The sequence below is a fragment of the Silurus aristotelis genome (assembly GCF_946808225.1).
Source record: "Silurus aristotelis genome assembly, chromosome: 14".
In the NCBI taxonomy this organism is placed as follows: Eukaryota; Metazoa; Chordata; class Actinopteri; order Siluriformes; family Siluridae; genus Silurus; species Silurus aristotelis.
In genome coordinates this window covers 14,435,515-14,455,888 of record NC_139587.1, presented here as the reverse complement: position 1 = coordinate 14,455,888, position 20,374 = coordinate 14,435,515, and the positions used below count along the sequence as shown (strand labels likewise).

At 37.2% G+C, this 20,374-nt stretch overlaps 1 protein-coding gene across 1 annotated transcript in view; it reads left to right on the top strand.

Moving 5' to 3' along the window:
• apln (apelin) overlaps positions 1-17,721 on the top strand; it is a 20,975-nt gene extending 3,254 nt beyond the window's left edge. The window contains exons 2-3 of the mRNA XM_083560492.1: positions 10,312-10,484; positions 13,523-17,721. Of these exons, the coding sequence (XP_083416618.1) occupies positions 10,312-10,478 (167 nt within the window). The 3' untranslated portion in view covers positions 10,479-10,484; positions 13,523-17,721. The remainder of the gene's footprint in view (positions 1-10,311; positions 10,485-13,522) is intronic.
• The last annotated feature ends 2,653 nt before the right edge of the window (positions 17,722-20,374 follow it).

Here is a 20,374-nt window from a genome sequence, read left to right as displayed (position 1 = left end):
TTTTTAATCAAATTTATTAAGATCCAAGGAACACTTAGATAGTTTGTGGCTCCTTGGTTCCATCACCCATCACACCCGTAAGTGAGTCTTGCCCAAACAAGATTGTAAAAGACATTTATATAGAATGTCTTTGTTTGTTTAAACGCTTCAGTATCCCTTTAGTGAAACTATCCCTTTGTTTAAAGGGAATTCAATACAGACAAGTTTTGGCAATATTTTTGTAGAAGAACTCACATGACCTGTACAGAGTTTTGACCTCATCCCCACTGAACACTTTTAAAAGAATTGATGAAACTATATCTGTACATCAGGCCTCCTCATCCAACATCTATACCTGAGCTCATTAGTCTTGTGACTGAGTAGGCAAATCTCCACAGCCACATCTCCACTAACGTCTATTGGAAAGCCTTCCCTGAAGAGTGAAGGTTATATTTAGAGTACACGGGCCAAATCTTGACTAGGATGTTTAAAAAGTTCTAATGGTCAGGTGTCCTTAAATGTTTGTCTGTAAAATGTTATGGTATTCTAAGCACCGGTTTTGTACAGCATTGTGGATATGTCCTATTTAATAAAACAAACAAATAAACCCCACCCTATCCAATTTCACCAAGTACAACAGCAGCAGCAGCAAAATACAAAATCAATATAATTAAAGCTCTGAGTTTGAATTCACTGAGGGATTTTATATCACTAGATATAGACAGTGTAGTACTGGCCTACCAAAGTCTTATGTGTTTAATTCATTTTAACCACAAAAGATTTTAATATTGTTTACCGAAGCTGGAACAACAAAAATATAAGAGCTTCTAACTGTGTTCATATCATTTGTGGATACACTGATCTGTTAAAATTATTATTAATTTTTTTTGTTTTACAAATATATTGTACTGTTTGTTAAAGTAGATAATTATACAAGGGTTATTCAAGACAATTTAAAGTAGGTGCTTCATTATTATATAATAACTTACTTTGGACATCAGAATAATAATGTTACCAAGTGGCCGTGGCAAATAATAAAAGATTTGGCATGTCAACTATCATTATGCAATTCAATGTACTTTGGACAAATCAGCTCACCTTGATCCACATACTCAAAGGCTAAAACAGATTAAAATAGCATACAGTCACAACTGCACAACAGCAAATAAGACCTTTTTATGATGTGGAGGTGTACACAGGCAATAAAATATTAAACTGCCTTTAAAACTTTCACAGCTGGTGGTCTTGCTTGTTCTCCCATAATCGCAGGTGTACTTCTGCAGGGAACATAAAAGGTTTTGTAGCATTCTTTAAATTGCTGCTTGTCTTTCCTCTCCAGCATCTGGCAACAGTAGCGAGCCTCATGTACTGGCAGCTTCTGAGTTTAAGCAAGCAGCCAGACTGCTTCCTTCAGCCAGATCTACATGCTCTCACCGCTGCTAATCTGTAAGCAAATGGTGAGGGCATTCCAATCATGTTTTTTTTTAGCTGGAATTCTTACAGATTTTGTGGGAACATTGCAATCCAACACAGAATTATCACCTGAAACCGTCTTAGCCTGCCTTTTTCTCATTGGTTAATTAAAGCCAGACGTTCCAAGCGCTTTACACCGTCCACACTGGCTGAATAATTAAGTGATTTATGAATCCCGGTTTAAACATAAAGCATTAGTTTCATGGCCGCTGCCGATAAGATGTGATCGGAAAAGACATTTTTATGAACAGTGAGGCATCAGGATTAAATAGGATTTAATTGCTATCACATTCCATTTCCAAACATGCAGTGAGAGCAGCATAAAGTCAGCACAATATTACGCTACATATACTTAGAGTAAAAAAACTTTTCTGAATTTGGTCCAGATCTCATATTTGGGCAGGAAAAAAAATCAGTTGAAATATCATAAAGAAGGAAAAAAATAACTGTAACAGGTTTTTTTTTTTTATTCTGAGGCTACATGTTATATGAGCTGATATTGTAGTGCCCAAACCAATGGTTCTCATTTAGAATATGTTTATTCTATATGATATTATATATTAGAATGCTGTTTGGGCTAAGATGCAATAATGAGAACAGCTGAAACTGGATCATGAAGTAGTGGTTAGGAGTGGGGAAAACACATCCACTGAGAATTCCCTAAATCTATAGGTCCATGCTACAGGATAGGTATACACTTGGCTATTCAAATACCTTAATAAAATAATATACAGTAAAAGTATTTTAGTCTTTGGCTTGTTTGGGCTATATATGTACAGTATATATAATGATGTTATGTTTGTATCAGATCACAGCCGAAGCTGTAACCACTGTTCTCATAAAACCACCATTACCGTAGTGTGAATAGTCTTTATAGTGGCACAGGAGATCTAAATCAAGTCTATCTATTTAAAGCAAAAAAAGTGTTTCCTGGAGGCACCAGAGAACACTGTATTTCATTTAACAACATGTATACACACATTGGTTAGTATGAAACACAGATAAACAAAGTAAGCAAATAAACTACAGCTGCAACCTCAGTGACCTGCAAATGCACCATGAGAACCAGAGCAAATGTTCTGGAACTAGAACCACTCTAGTTCACTTCCAGATTTCTGAATCCCTAATTATATGTGAAATGTTTGCTTAATAGTTATGGGTTTCTCATCCTTTATTCATGACATGAGATTTTAAACAGAGATCATGGGGATCAAAATATGCTCTCTCAGCACAAAATGTGTAGAGTGCTGGCATTTCTCTAAGTCACCCTGTAGTGTGGCACAGGCCCAAAGCAGGGGCACTGCAGATGACCCCCCTGAACTTTTAGAGTTACAATGCACAAATTCAGCACTGATGATTACTATGATTCAGTGATCAGAAGTGCATGGACTTCATCACAATTTATCAGTGCCATGAAAGTAGGATGCAGCTTCTTTTTTTTGCCATGCTAGATATGCAAAACTGCACTTTTCTTGCCACGGCTGAGTGGGCTATCCAAAACTCAAACTCTCCCCAAACCTCTCAAGCAAATCCTCTCTGAAATGGCATAATGCCTGGAGCTGATTCATGAGAAATCGTGCTTAATATACTTGTGCGAGTGGCTCAGTGAATTAGACGACCCAACCTGCAGTAACCTCTACCCACTGATTCACCCCTGTCAATCCGGAGCAACTGTTCAGCTTTTTCTCTCTCTCTTTTGCTGAGCTTCATTAGCATTCCCAGCAGTAGGCAGCCTCACTGCTTTGAACCTGCGCTCTGATCACTTGGAACTGGGCCACTTCTCACCTCATCATTAAAGCAGTGCACTAATTTGGGTCATGTGTAGTTTCCAAAGCTGCGTGCCATCTGAACGTGTCAGACGAGATCAGAGAGCTCAATAACGACAAAGTACGTAGTTGATTTATTTATTTTTTTAAATAAAAGTGGAGAACAGTCTCTTTTCTTCTCAGTAATAGGCTGCAAAATGGAGCAACTTTTGTAGGTTGAGGGGTGAGCAAGAAGAAAGACAGCGTGCTGAGCCTAAGGAGCAAGTTTTTATGCATTCCCTTTTCCTCTGTGGGGCAGCACCAAACAAAGCTGTTCTTCATTTCCTCTCATGTGCACTACTATCACAGGCACACTATGCTGCATATCAAACAGCATACATATTTCCAAAACACTCACAACCAGCAGTGTGCTGGTCCACATGCTCTGCATAACCCACATTGTCCAATAGATGCTAATAAAGCACTGAAGGTACAAAATTTGAAATGTGTAAAACCTGGGACTCCATTCCAATTCACAATATCATTTCTTTTGGTCCTGACTGAGCGCCTTTCAGAGTGGCTGCCATGGTAACATGGTCTGAAAGTCGACAGGAGATTGGTACCAGTTTCTGCCAAGGCCCTGTGCTACTGGTAGGCATGTGATAAGCAGCACTGTGACTCTTGGGGTTCAAAAGGCAGAACGCTTCAGATGGGGTGCTGCTAATTTCACATGCAGCTCAATCAATGGATGTGACTTCCTTACCCTCATTTCCATATGCCAAGTAAATCACTGTATTGACAGTGCATTTAATGAGCTAAGTAGAAAAAGGAGCTTATACGGTGTCTAATCTAGTGCTTTGTTTTAATTCTCATCTTATTAGATATATAATGCCTGTGTTCGACAATGACTAAGTGGAGGATGGCTTGGCAGGCTCCAGATTATTGGGCTTGGCATAGATTTGTGTGTAGTAGAGAAAATAAAACAGCATGAATGCTCTATGGTCATTTAGACGTCTTTATATTATTGCTAAAATCATAAATTGATTTCTGGTCTACCTCACTGTTTTTTTAGTGACCCATGTCTGTCATTAATGTGCAAAGACCTGTACTCTAAAAGGTCTTACATGCCTTCATTTTCAAAAGAAAATTAATCCTAATTCTGTATCCAACCTAGCAAACCCCTCTCCCTCAATAAAGTGTTTAGAATAAGATTTAAATACATTGGATTCCGAATCAAAATCAGATTTGTGTTACAGCAGTCCTGTAGTATAAATGTACCCTATGATTCTTGTTCTTTTGTCATTTCACATTTTAATGAATGAAGGTCCTTCAAAGGACTGAATAGAGTATCAAAACTCTAATATAACACACCAACTGCTATGGTTACACACCCATGGGGATCCACACCCCAGTGCTCCCTGCCATCCACATAGGCATCAGTAGAATGATGTTATATAAAGAATGTACAGTATGTAAACAGAATGTCACACACACATTTTACAAATTGTCCTAAAATTCAAAGGCTGGGTTCCATCTGAATGATACTGTATGTTTACCTCTGGGTGTGTAGCGTGCTTCATGTTTTTAGCACTTCTCTGAAACATGGTTGCTCTGTCTTTGGCTGTTTTGTGCACATATCACAAGCTATGAAATTACTAAAGCCACTATTAAAGCTAATCTAAAAAAAAAGGTTAAACTATGCAGACCCATATAAACATACACAATATGGCTTAAAATACAAGGTCACCTGACCATGATTCCCATATGTAAATCTTCCTCAAACCTTTTCCACAATATTGGAAGCACTTGTATAGGATGTGATTGTATGCTGTACAGTAAGAAGCTTTCTTTAATGGATTTATGGTGTTTAAATGCATGATTATGCACTAGTGTACAAACTGAAACCGTGAAAACATATAAGGATTGGAGTGGAAAACTTGAGTGGCCTGCTCAGAGCCCTGACGTCAACTCCTCTGCTAACTGCACCCTAATCCTTCTCACACAACACCAGTGTCTGACCTCACTAATGCTCTAGTGGCTGAATGAGAAAAAACCCAAGATCCACACTTAAAAAATCTAGTGAAAAGCATTCCCAAAGGAGTGGAGGTTATTATGACAGCACAAAGGGAAATACATTTGGAATACCAAACTTAAAAGTGAAAATAGATGTTTGTTTATTGTGAAAAGCTCTAACTAGCTAGCTACAAGCCTGTCTCTAAGATTTTTTCTTCAGTGAGCTCTTATAGCTGTAAATTAATGCTAGAGATTGGCTCAATGCTCTAATTTTTAATCTTGTTATAGTTCACTCCACACATGATGTGTATTTCTTTGTTAGGAAGAAGTGAGAAGCCATTGAAAGCAGATATTTAGGACCTTTTTGAAATTATGTGATCTTTTGTGAAATTAAAGGCTAGTATCATAAATTTGTAAAAAGATGAAGGACGAAGCTAGCATGGTCTGATGAAACACGCTTTCTTTTATATCACGTGAATAGCCAGGTGTGTGCACGTCAATTATTTGGGCAAGATATGGCACCAGTATGCACTATGAGAAGAAGGCAAGCCAACACAGGCAGTGTGATTCTCTGAGCAATGTTCTGCTTGATAACTGTTGGTTTTGGCATTCATATAGATGCTACATCTTGATTGACAGTGAGATAGGTAAATTGTTGCAGACCAAGTACACCCATAATGGTAATTGTATTCCCTAATAGCAGTGGCCTCTTTTAGCAAGATAACAAGTTTTACCGCATTGCAAAAAAAAATCTGGAATGTTTGGAAGAACATAAAGAGTTCAAAGTGTTAACTTGTCTTCTTAATTGCACAGATCTTAGTCTGATGGAGTATCTGTGGGATGTGCTGGACAAACAAATATGATCAATGGAGGCCCCGCCTCACAACCATAGCCATGAATCACAATGAATCAGAGTTACCAAATGATTTGTTATATTGATAAATATCTGTTTGTAGGTATTCCTAGCCTTTTGCTTTGTTTAATTCTTTTCACTATAGCTTTTGTTTCAGAGTTTGTAGCTCGATCTAAATAAAATAAAATAAATAAATGTTAAAAACAGATAATCAATCATTGACTTGTTTAATGAGGAAACAAATACATTTTAATATTCAAACAGGGACAATTTAATTACACAGTACAGCAGATCTCTATTACCTTCCGGTGACTATGAATGGACAGCATGAAGTAAGTATCAAAGATTGAGCTTGAGGGGTGAAAAGACATGTCATTCATCTCCCTATAGAGGAATGCTGTGCTGTCCTCACCTGGTTCTGCTTTGCACGTAAATAGATCTAATTTCTCACTTCCTGTAGTAGTGGCGAACAAATTAAATCCATCTGGCCTTTCCGTATATTCTCTTTCCAAGACATGTCCCTAATGCATCTTTAATAAAGATCTTGTGTCCTTCTTGTCTATGGATTTTTTTTTTTACCTGGTGCAGAACACATACATTTGGAGCATATTGCACATTTAAGCTAGACACAGTGAGTCACGCATCAAACTCAGCCGGCTGTTCATAACTGCCCTGTGCCCTGTGGCTCTTTCTCCCTCTGCCAGACAAGTGCTTGAAGAGGCACAAGTTGTCCGCATGAGAGACAGACTGTGGATTTAGAGGGACAGGCTATCAACCTCGGTATGTCCAGCAGGAGCAAGGCAGTCGTGTGAAAAAGCCATCATAATGGATAGCAGCCGAGGAGTGCACCGAGGCAGGGAAAAGAAAATGAAATAGTAGCACTTCTAGCTATTCATCATGACTCTGGAGGATGGAGCAGTCTGTCACACACACTGAAATGGGAATAGTCACTGCTGCACTACTATCTTCAGTTGAGCAGAAAGAAGGCACCATAAAGTTTCCTTTTTTTTTTTTTACTATAATAAATGAATTATGAAACATCAGGATCAAGCAATGGGTGAAACAATGTCTAGAGGGAATAAACTATGTCTTACTAGAATAAATGAATTTGTTTAAAACCAACTCACATTGCTCTCACGTATGATAGATAATGTGTTAAGATAAGCAGAATATCTTAATCTTGAGAAGTTTCCGATAACCCAATATTTTTTATCAGAATATTTGTCAATATAAGTTGGATATCAGGCATATCTATTAAACAACACCACACTGTTATTGTGCTTGTCTTTTTGCCATCATGTTTGATGGAGCTTAAAAGGATGCAGCCTCCACCAGAGGGCCATGTGGTTTGAGACAGGGGCAAGTCAAGAGCTGTAAAACAGTCAATGAGAGTAATTCTGTGTGCTTAAAATAGACCTCCTCCTCAATATTTAGTGCATCTCTCTGATTGAGTTTCCTCCGGGTGTTAAGAATTAATTCATAAACGTTGTTCTGATGGCTGCTGAAGACTTTATTTTTAGCAGCTCTTGCACTTCTTTGACCCAAACTCAGATAACTTTCTTTAAATGCAGGGCAAAGACTGACAGCTTATGTTGGCAAGAAACCTTTAAATTGTCTCATTTTGACAAACTGGGCATGGGAGAAAAGTAAATGTAATATTTTGATAAGCAGTATTCAGCTTGTTCAGATGTAATTACAACCTCTTTTGGAAGCCAAGCTGGGATATTCTTAATCAATCTTGGAGTGTTCTTCCCTTCGAGACACTTTTGCTCTATTCTTCCTGTCACGTTTCAGGGACGAGCAGGATTGAATGATGGGTATACTGACAGTTAGATCATGGCTAAAACCCCTTGCATGTTTTTCTGTTACTCTTAATGCAAAAAAAACTTCCTGTCAGTTCTAACCACATTCACACATGGAGCCTTTTTACATTTTAACCCCTCACCTTCTACCTTCCCCCAACACCTATTAACTAGACATGAATGTTAACTGAATATATAAGCTTCCTTCATTAATTCTGTTTTTGGTCCAATAATAAGAGGATAAGTGCAGAATTAGGTTGCCTGGGGGAAAGTTGGATTTTGTGTTGTTTTTTTTTTATGGTATAATATGTATTGGAGTCTTTCTTTGCCTTGAATGAATTAGTCAACTGTTCTCATGTAAACATGCAGCACCGCAAGTAAAGATGATTAGCCTAAATGTAAGACTCCATTTTTGTGAGGCTTTTGAAAAATGTAGAGTATGCTTAAATACTTCTTGTATTCCACTGAGTGAAAGGCAGTCCTTGTTTAAACATTTCAGGAAGCTGGAATTCTGGGTGCATGTAACAGACATTTTTGTTCAAGATTAGCAAAGGATGTTAATTAGCTAAAATGTCAAGTTCTCAGCTATTAACACAATAAAAGTTCTGGATAGGCTTTACAAATATATGTTGCCGATTTAAAGAAATTATTATTCTTGACAGTTAAGCTTAGTGGGAAGGTTGGGAATTAATGGTTGTCATCCATAGCGTTAGTGTTAGCTACTAACCAAGAACTGGCTATTGGCTAATGTTAGCGCTATGGATTCTTTAGTGTTATGTCCAGCTTCAGGAATTTCTCTTGATAGGAGAACCAAACCGTGACTTAAAAGCTGAGGTATATACCAAACCGTAATTTTTTTTATATATAATGTCTATATATAATGTCTGTATATAAAATATATATAATAATATAATTAATTAATTCACAAAGTACCCAATCAAATAATTACCTTGACTGTAAAATATGGTGCAAAATACATTGCTTGGAAATTATGTCTTAGATGTTTATTGAATCAGCACTGAGAAGCAATGGCTATTTAATGATTAAACAGGCTTTTATAAGGTTCACATTATACAATTCATTCTGAAATGTCCATACATCCTTGCCTTCATTTTGCCATTTTATCATGCAAAACTATTCCAGGCTCAGTGGAAAGTAGAGATTAGTGGTGGAATCACTTGTCAAATCAGTCAAATCAGATATCAGAGAGCAGATGAAGATACTCCATACCCCCACACCCTGGAGCACCACTTTGATTTCTTACAGAGGTGAAAGGTTAGGGAGAACTGGCTCACACGCAAGTGTGCAAAGCAGGCTTAAAAGGTCTTACTACACTTATTGTGTGATGATATGAAACATCTGGTTATATTCTAGACTTACTATATGTTCATACATACAAATCTTCACTCACACCTTTGTGCAAAGGAGTGGTTTGCATGATGTTTTACTTTCTGAATCAAAACTGAAAATGTGTTTAAACAAAACTCTTAAATACTTACCATATACTCTTGACAATCTTTTGGTTTTTGTGTAGTGCCATAGACATGAAAAAATTCTAAGCAGAACCCCTTTAAGGAACAAAAAGCCTTATTTATGAAAGTTTAGGAACCTTTTTTTACTATAAAAATGTTACTATATTACAATTTGTTGAACAAAATGAAATTGCATGGGCATGTTTTAAAACAGTAGTGTAGACAGGAATAATACTGGGGCAAAAAAGTGCATCAGAAATGTTTATGAAGCATTTTTATCTCTAGTAAATGCATCTAACATAAAAGCATTAAAATTCATACCAGCTTTTTAAATATGAAAGGAATAAAAAGAATTGATGAATATTTTGGAACAAATTTAAAATTGAGTTTACACAGAGATTACATTGACATTTTCTTTAAATTATGATCAAATTATGTGATCATAACCCCATTTGCAAACACTGGCTTAAATGAATGGAAACCTGGCATGTGTCATGTTAATATAAAGTTATTAAAGTAAGATGGGTGATGTGAAAAAATCCTTATAGACACTATAGAAAAGAACTAGGTTCAGTCTTGACCTGTTAAATGAACATTTTTATGAACTACACCACATATTAACCTGGGTATCTGAATTTGATTGTGTGGCCTGGTGCTTTTTACGTTGAATGATTGAATGTAAGAATAAAGTAAATGCTACTCTCTGACTGAAATCAGCAGAAAAATGACTGTTGCAGTTTTTTACAGTATTTAATTACTGTGTCTAGTTGCTCTAAGATAAAAACCCTTAAAAATTAATAATTAGTGATCTACTTAAAATCATTGATTCAGAAATTCAGGAAATGTGTGTAATGATGAGACTGAAGAATGGTAGTCTGGACCTGTGGCGAACCTTATATAGTTTAATTAAGTAAATTTAGCAAATGGAATTTCATGATCATTATTGAATACAGAGTTATCTCTCTGTCCTACAGGTCCAGTGACCTCCACCGAGCATAGCAAGGAGCTGGAGGAGGAGGGTAACATGAAGACTCCTGTGCGTCAGAACCCTGCCCGAGCTGGCCGGAACCAAAGACCCCCTGGCTGGAGGAGGAGGCGCCCTCGACCTCGCCTGTCCCACAAGGGGCCCATGCCATTTTAGATCAAGGTCAGTTCTACAATGCACTTTGTAAACTTATGACTGAGATAGACAATTGGCATTTTTTGACAAACAAATCTGAAAGTTTATAAAAAAAATCAATTAAAAGGTATAGGAACAGATTAGAGAGGCAACAGCAAAGGCCCTAACTGTCCTCTTTGGTCTTAAAGTTTGTAATAAGAAAAAAACAAAAGCACATTTTAACAGCATTCAACAACGAATCATTTTACTGGGCATAAAAATAAACAATTTAACCGTTTAATTAAGTTTTTTTTTCTTTTTTTTTATTTCTTTTTGCACACCAAAGAAATCAGGGGAAAAACAATGTGTAACATGAGGAAAGGAAAAATATTACTGGCATAACCTAATTGGTCTTTGTTCTTTTGCCAGTTAAAATCAGTTTTTGTTTGATGTCTGTACTTTAAACTGTTCAATGCATATATTCACTTTGAGCAGCACTCAAATTTTCACAGGTTGAAACCAAATCTGGGACTTAAATTGTCTCTTATCTTGTCACAGATATCAAAAACTGTAAAATAATTGGAAATAATTCACGTCTAGAGTTAACATAAAAAAATATATATGTTAGGAACCATATATACACACACACACACACACACACACACACACACACACACACACACACACACACACACACACACACACACACACTCACTCACAGTACACAACAGATAAACTCTTCATGGAATAATAGCCTGGCAGGAGGTGGCAAGCCCATAACACAAGTCCTGCTATAAATTAACCTCATATGCAATTAATCCTTTCAGCAGATGCAGTCATGTCAACCCTTTATAGCATAGTTAATTGTTCTTAAAGGCATGGAGATGAAAGCTCTAAAAGAACATAAACTCAAGCCCCCATATCCTTCACAGTTTTACAGTCTATGGTGAATTATAGTTTGTTATTGTTTTGGCCAGATTTTGTCTGGGAATTTGGATGATTCGGGTGATCTGAGTGGGGAAAATAAAGCAGTGGTGATGCAACAAAGGTGTTCACAAAGAGCAGGCCCATGGCATGGAAGATTGTGCTTGTGGGACTACACATGCCTTTAACTGTTCAATGCCCCTTCTGGCCAGTTAAAAATGAGACATTCTTTTGGCGAGTTAGGCAGTCAATGCATGTTTTTAAAGCCTAGAACTTTGGCTGGCCACAATAAAGGAATCTGCAGGAAGTTGTGTAGCTCCATTAAAGAAAACGGCTCAGTGATTCACAATGCACACTCCAAAACAGCACTTCAAACCCAAACAACATGAAGACTTCTCTTTCATTCACCCTCTTCTTTGGCTCTTCTCATGCCTTCCTGGAGTTCAGAGTTCATCCTGTTCAGCCTTTTCACCCATACCCCGACAGACATAGCTGACTGAGCCAGCTCAGTTTGCTTGACTAGCATGCCAATCAAGCTGCTGGTAATGGCACCATGAGAACAATTATGGACTCACAAACCACAACATTCGAGGTTCAAATGCTAATCTAATGAAATCCATTTGAAGTTTGTCACTATTCGAGTGTAGAATTATCATGTTGCTTGACTAATAATTATTTAGCAAAGAGAAAATATGAATCAAGTAGTAAATAAAATATGTATCCCACAGGGATAACCCTGTACTGAGCCTCTAACCTGCATCTGGCTAATGTACAACATGTCACATTTTCCAGTGGGAGTGAGAAAATTGCCTTGCACTTCATCAGCCATGCCTGAAACTAGGTGCAGTCTGACCTGAAGTATTAACTCTCCTCTTGGTTTGATAATAGGCAGGGAACAATTGAAAAGAAGCATTTTAACTTGAAAGACAAGTTTTTTTTTTTTACCATGTTTGCTAATTTGTTTCTTGGCAATGGAAGACACACATTTTGAAATACAAAGCACTGTACTTGCCAAGTGGAGGAAAACAACTGGGTTAATAGAACGATTTCATGCAATTCGATTCAACTGTATCCACATCGCGCTTTTAACAATATTAACAATTTTTCTTGTATGCCCAGAACTCCATAGACATGATGAAAACCATGCAAAGCAGACTAGATGTATTGTTTTTGCATAATTTTTATGGACCATTTTGGTAAATCAGCTTAAATTGGATTCTGTAAGTGTTAAGTTTGTATTTAGTTTTACATACAAACTTCTAGTAAAGGCATTATTCTATTTTTTTTGTGGTGATAATTCTGACCTACTGTTAAAAATCATTGGAGTTAGAGATAGGGACCACATGCGTGGGTCAGAGAACAAAATGTTATAACCTCAGTTGACATAATAGGACTTGAAGGTTATGATAATGAACCCACCGCATGAGAATCAACAGCCCTCCAGATGCTATTACATTAAAGAAAGATAAATGAAACCTTTTACTCAACTGCCTTCATGAAAATACAGAACAGAGGGACCGTTCAGGTTATAGTGCTAAATGAAAGAAAAAAAAACTGGTAGGAGAGGCCTTTTTTTTTTTTATCTCACGTCCATTTTCAAACTACACACATCTGTTTGTTTAGAGAAATAACACTAAAGAATACCTAGGTGAAGTCATCAATCAATGATGATTCAGAAACAAAAAAACAGTGAGATAAAATCTGTTCTCCTTGAGGTATAGAAAGATTTTAGAGATGTTGCCTTGTATAAGTCAATGGCGGCTGTTGTTATTATTGAACAAAGCTATCTTTAGCAATTGAATGAGAACAGAGAAGTTAAAAAGGAGTACAAAACAAAGATAACCTTTATTTACATTGACTCACATCTCAAAGCAGGGTATGATGCAGTGTGGTGTACTGTTCTGTAAGAACAAAAACCTTTCTTTATCCAAATGAATGTTATTTGGAGATGTTAGATGTTTTTTTTTTTTTCGAAACAAAATTAAATGGGTGATGGTCTCTTGTAAAGTATGGAACACATACTCTTATAGAATTAGAACTAGAACTATAAAATTGCTGACTGGAGGTCTTCCCCCAGTGCCTTTGTCATTTTTATTGATCTAGAACTTTGTTTATAGTAACCACAATTTTAATACCTTTCTGTTTGTTTGTTTCTCTGGCAGGCACTGCTTCAAGCGCCCACCCCTTTGGTTCTGATTTCAATGCTCTTCCTTTGTCTTAGGGAGGGCCCTGTAACAAGGGGTCTTTCCAGCCCAGCCTGAAGAGTGATGTCCATAGCACCTGCTGGTTCTTCAAGAAACTCTTCTTCTGTCCACAAAATACCAGGACAAGCCACTCATCCTCAGCTCCATGAAGAATTGTGGGCCAGGAATGGGGTGGGGGATATAGAGCTCGAGCTATCAGATTTTATCTCTGTCTGTCCATCTCTCTCTCTCTTTCTCTCTCCTCCAGTGTTTTTTCCTCATTCACTTTCTGAAGCCCTTTGACTGCCACACTTTGCATGATGTGTGAGCACTGAGAAGCCTGGTCCGAAACAATCTTCATGCAAAAGTGTCGGGTTTTTTTTCTTCGAGGTGTGCTACCCCATTCTCTGCTGTGTAAAGATGCCCTTTTGTTCCAGTGCTGTGTTGTGGCAAATTCTGGTGTGAACACAATGTGATATGGGAAGGAGGTGACAGGGATGTGAAGGAAAAGGCACTATTAAAAACACCATCTCTTCATTCATTTCCATCTTCAGACAAAGGTAACCATTTCATTTTACCTTATGTCTGAAAAAAGTAGCTACAACACACTATTTTATCTGATTTTAGCTACCACTGCTGATTATAATAATTACCTCTAAACTTTGTTGCATTTTCTTTGCATTATCTATCAAGACTATCATCAGGTGTCGAGTAAACAAAAAAACAACAACTATGATATTTGGATGACTGCATTTCAGCTTTTTTTATTTATTTATTTTTTTTATCATTTACACAACTTTTGAGGATTATTCCTCCTAAAGGTTTTGCTATTCAGAGCGTATTATGCATTATCCTATAGATACCCAACATTGCAATGTTTAAACCACAGTGTCTCTTTATAGGATTGCACTACTCTACTAACCATGTGTCATGTCTGTCATCCTCCCCCACTCTTCACCTCCACCACAGCAGACATACATGACTGTTAACTGGCTGGGACAAGCCACCCTGCTCAGCAAACCACCTCTTCTTTTTAAATGAAGTGCCAAATAGGAAATCTATAATGCGATGCTGCCATGAGAATGAAAAAAAAAGAGAGAAACGAACATTACCTCTTATTTAAGTCTTAAAACACCTAAGCATATGTATGTATAACACCATATTTGTTCTGACATCCAACTTATAAAAACGGTAGCAAAAAAGCATAGTTAAAAAACAAATCAGACCAAAAATCTTTCAAATCAGACACTCCTTGAAAATATAATAGTCTGTTTTTCATAACAACCATTAGTGCTCTCTTCTCTGACTGCTGTGCTAAAGGCTGAATTGCCCCCTAAGACAGAGATATTTGATTGACACAATAATATGCCTTTATTTTACACCATTAGTGGAACTTATTACTTTTTTTTTTAATGTTTTTGATTATGTCTTCGGTTTAAATTTTTTTTTTCTCAGGGTGCTGTGAGAGATGCCTGTAAAGGAATTGTTTATATTTTGTGCATTTATTTAAAAAAACACATACAAACATGCTTACACATGCACTGTTCAGTACAGAGAACAACATATCTATGTTATATTATATAAATGTTTTATATATATATATATATATATATATATATATATATATATATATATATATATATATATATATATATATATATATATATATATCCCTGTCTGTGTATCCACTGTTATTACAATGTATTCAGATTCAGTTTTTGTAAGCCAATATCCTTCTCCCAGTTTTGGGAGCGGTTGCCTTTTTGCCTGAGCCTCTTCAGCACAGGTGGCCATTGCTTTGATTGCTGTGGTCATTGAATCCTATTGCTAATCTATTTCAGATGGGCCTCATAGGGGGTTAGCTGGAGTCGGAGGCCCTAGGAGTCTGAGCTCACTGACAAATTGGCTTAGTTCATGACCACACATACCCTCTTCTTCTGTGCGTTTATCATAACCATTGTAACACTCTATAATCTAAGATAACCCACAGAGCAGACACTGTTCCATTAAAATCAGGCCCTTATTTGTTCTGCAACTATAATTCAGAGACATGAGGATTTTACAAGACTGTTACCCATATGCATAATTGTGTTGTTAAAAAAGCACGACTGGTGTTTTCCTTAAATCAGCAGCCAGTTCCCTCCCCCACCCTCCAATAAGCCTTTTCTCCATATGGAATTTAAACTAAAAAAAAAAAAACCACTACCGTCGACGCCTTGCAGCAGGAACAACTCTCAATGAAAGTGTGCCTAAGAACCACAGCATTAAAAACACACCGCCAAGCTCACCTTGAAGAAAAAATGATAAAATCATAGGATAATGTGAAGATACAAATAGTTCCAGTCTCATTGTTATTATTTTGTACATTCTCAGACAGAGATGTAGACATAGATAATTCATAAGCTCATTCAAAATGAGACATGTGTGTCTAATCCATTAATAGGGCAGAATATCCAAGTAGATGAGCGACTTCCCCCAGGTCTGATGTGATACAGTAAATAGGATGAAAGCAAAGAGACAGGGTTTGAATCACTCATTCCTGATCCTAACAGAGATGCAGGATCCATTCTGCATCCACATTGTTCATCATTAATGTATCTACAACATCTTCACCAGCTGAGTTACCCCATTCACAGAGTAAAGTAAACTATTGTTTCAGCAAAATTTAAGTCTTGTATCTGTAAAAAAAGAATAAAATAAAAAAAATACCCAATCAATGCTTTATAACACAAACCCCTTAGCGATGGCTATCTGTTGGATCACATGTCCAACAAAGACAAACCCATCATCAACATCCAAAGCTTGGTATAGAAGAGACCCCTAGCAGCTTTGCTCCAGCACCTCTCTGTATGGGCATGCAAGGCTGCACTTTTGCAATTCCATTATGCTGCTGGAAAAAATATATCCTGAACACACTTTCTCTTGGCATGTAATGATTTTCCAGTGTATTGTGACAATTTTATTAACTGATTCTTGTCTAGCTGGTTGTCCAAAGCTTACTTTTGAATACAGTGTGGAAAGCTGTATTTTACGTGTGTGCCCGTGTGTGGACATAAAAAAAAAAATTATTGAGAGAGTTACTCTACCACACAATTTGTTGTGGACACATTAGAGCTTTCACACCTTTCTCTTCTGCCTGGTGCAGCCTGAGCCACCTATCAGCAAACCAGGCTAATAAAGCTTGTGGTGAAAAGAGAACAAATGCAGCCAGGCTCAAAGCACTACTTTAATGTTGGAGAAATTGTCTTTTCAGTTCACTTTAGACACACCTCTGCCCAGTTCCTCATGTGTTGCTGCCCAGATGCACACCACACTTACAATGCTTGAGTAATGTCCTATGCACTTCAAAGCATGTTCCACTGGTTTGTTCACAGAGATGCTGTTTAGTCTAGGATCATGTTTGTTATAGAAATGTGCAGTTGCCTGTCATGGGATGTGTAAGAAGGAAAGGAGTTGAGTGAATGTTTGTGTATGAGGAGAGCTGTGAAATGAAAGTGAAATGCAGACACTCTAGTCTTTAAGACTTGAGTATCTAATGGACAGAAGGAAACCTCAAAGACTGCAGGCAGTACTTAATTCTTTTTGCCTTAGTGTCATAAATGCATCTTTCCACTCTCCTATTAGCTATCTCGCACTTGACCAAGCGAGACAAAAGAAAACAACCGATAAGCAACACATTTGATTGCTTGCCTTTGATAAAGCACCACTTTGCATGTGCAATGTAGAGTCTTTGGGATCAAATAGCTGAAATTCTATCCCAAATATTCACACATGTCCACTAGCTGAGCAATCAACAGGATAACTGCATTTTGAAATCCCATGGGTGAGGGGCTGAGAATAATGTGATTTTCCCTATTGCTTCTAATGAAACTTCACACCCAAGACTAAAGTAAGCTCTATGTGAATATATCTCTTCATAAACATGGCCAGTTTGTTCAGCACACTGATTTTTTAATATATATTTTCTGAGGATACCTGTATAGTCCACAGCCAGCTATGGCTTATCACCAGTATTACTAGGCCATGTGGAAAACACAGTAAAACAAGGTATTAAATCCTCATCTTTCCTGTTCAAGGTGTGTGCTCATAGAACTCGCCAGGCCAAATGTACAGTCTCTGTCTCTGTTTTGATGTTAAACTGGGCAAAAAAAAGAAAAACAACAACAAAAAAAAAACAATTTAATAAATAAATGAATAAATAAAGTGTATCAGAAATGGTTGAAATACTGTGTACATATTTGAGCTTTTTGGTTCTAATTTATAAAAGATAAGCTTTAGCTCTTGGAGTACTTATTTTATTTTATTTTTTTCTTTTCATGCGTAGCTTTGTGTTTTTATTTTCTATTTCTGTAAAGTGTGTAAATATATCTTTATGATAATAAGTAATATTAAAAATATTATTTTAAGAAACAAGTGTTAAGTTGTCTATTTCTAAAATGTATATGTGACAAAAAAATCTGCAATGCTTCCAGCTTCAAACTTACACTTCAACAGTTTATACAAACAATATAGAGTTTATATGTTTATACAAACAATAAAGTAAAGTTTTATTTAAATATTAATTATAAAGTGGTGTTTGCAATTTATGATCAGAGTTAGGACTAAAAAAAGAGGTGATAAAAAGGATTCAAACAGGGCAAATGAATTGTCTGCTACTGCGAGCAATATGGAGAACCATGTTGTGAATCTCTCCTGCCTCTGTTTATGTTATAATTCTTTGCAAACTGTACCACATGCAGGTAATCATACTGTTAAGAAAATTATTAAGAAGCTTTATCGTCAATTAAGACTATTTTACATCAGAACATTAAAATCTTTGTGTTTTTTTCATTTTGACCTGCAATGAGATGTTGACAGTACATTCAAAGAGTGAAAGAAAGAGTAAAGTCTGAAGGAAATAAGAGGTTTGCCTGGAGCCTTTCTGCATTACTGAGCCCACTGGGACTGATCTGGGAAGTGTCTGCTTAACATGCAAAGCTGACATGGCCTGACAGGCAACAGGCCGCCCCACAGGGCAAGCGCACCCCAATCTGAAGAGGTTATGTCATCAAACTCGGGTCAGCTGTATAATTGAACAGAAGGTCAGCAAGGTGATATGGAACATGACAACGAAGAGCCAAAGTTTTAGTGTAGCTCTGGTAGTTGAGGCTTAGCCAGGAGGCAGTTAAGTATCACAGATGGCTCCTCTAACTTCTGAGGGGTGAAGCAATCTCGACACTTTAGCTGCTACAATATCTAGTGGACACTTGAAATCTAAGTGTGCTTCTGGCTTAGACTGACTTTACTAAATGTGTGAAGAGTCCAACTAAGAAATCACAGAAGTGTCTAATGTGTGTCAGATGTATGAGTGCTAAGTACCTTTCTTCATTATTTATATTATAGAAGGTTTTATCTACATTAACATCAAAGCAATACATTTTTGGGGGATACCGGAGACCAAGCTTTAATTCTCTTTCACTGCAGCATGAAATAATCCACATAGGATCAAACATCCTATTGTCAAATCACTATCATTTAAAATGTCAAATCTCCAGAATAAACATTAACATTACAGACAATTAAGTGCATTCGATTTGCGACAAGATACCACTTGAGTTCTGTCACTGCAGCGAAGAGGAAGGAAAACATTGGGACTACAGTACTGGGCCTGAAGCTGGGTAAAAAAAAGGAAGAACAACAAAAGCCTAATGCACCTCATCTGTGTTAACAGTGGCAGTGTTGCAGAGTTGACGGTTCATTGAACTGATCATAAAAACAAAACCAGCACAAGCTCAGGGACAGGGAGATTGTGGTCAGGCAAAATTAGTGATATGGGTTTTTTTTTTTTTTTGGGAGGCAGGTTTTCTCTCTTTTACTGTTCCAATCGGAGTGCTGACTTCTTGTGGTTTATTCAAAGTTCCCATGGGAATGCTTTAATGGGCTACTTCAAGAATATGTGTCTAGGAGCCAAGAGAAGATTTGACACAAAGTATTTCTAATTGATCTCTTTTACCTTGTAAAATCAGTATGCCAAAAAACCCAACTAATTTTTCAATTAATTATTATTTGTATAGCACTTTTAACAGTGGACATTGTCTCAAAGCAGCTTTACACAGATAATGTTGTGGTGATAAGGAATGAATAAGTTTGTTCCTAATGAGCAAACTGGTGGTGGCTGTGGCAAGGAAAAACTCCCTGAGATGGCATAAGTAAGAAACCTTAAGGGGGAACCAGACTCATCTGGGTGGCACAAAATGTCCATTTATTACAGCTAAATGATGGTGATCAAATGCAAACTGTAGTCCTGTGTCAGGGTAGCAGACTGTTGACATTAACCACAGTACAAATCCATCCTCAAAGCTCTAGTGTTACTCCATTATTTCATGGATCTCCAGGCTGTAGATGTGAAACATCCCCAGCAGCACAGAGTGGCCTTCAATCAAAAAGAACACCATCCAGAGCCAGGCCTGGATGAAGCAGACAGATCCAAGGAGTGAAGAGGGGCAGGAACAGTGGTCACTGGTAAAGAGAGAGAGAGAGAGAGAGAGAGAGAGAGAGAGAGAGAGAGAGAAAAATATGGATTATCAAGTATCCTTATTGTTGTATTAAAATTTAGGACACTGTGCATTTGGGAGCTCTGGCAGGACTCGCTATGGCAGCATAAATAAAAGGAAGAACCAGAATGTAACATATACATGAGGGATCTCTTGGATAAGAGACGGCCCACCACACCACCGTCAACAAACCTTAGTGAACACGTGAGAGTGAGGGGACCAGCATACAAATATCAAAGTTCACGAAACATTCTATATCCATGATCCCTTCAGATCTGCTCCTTTACCTAAGAACATC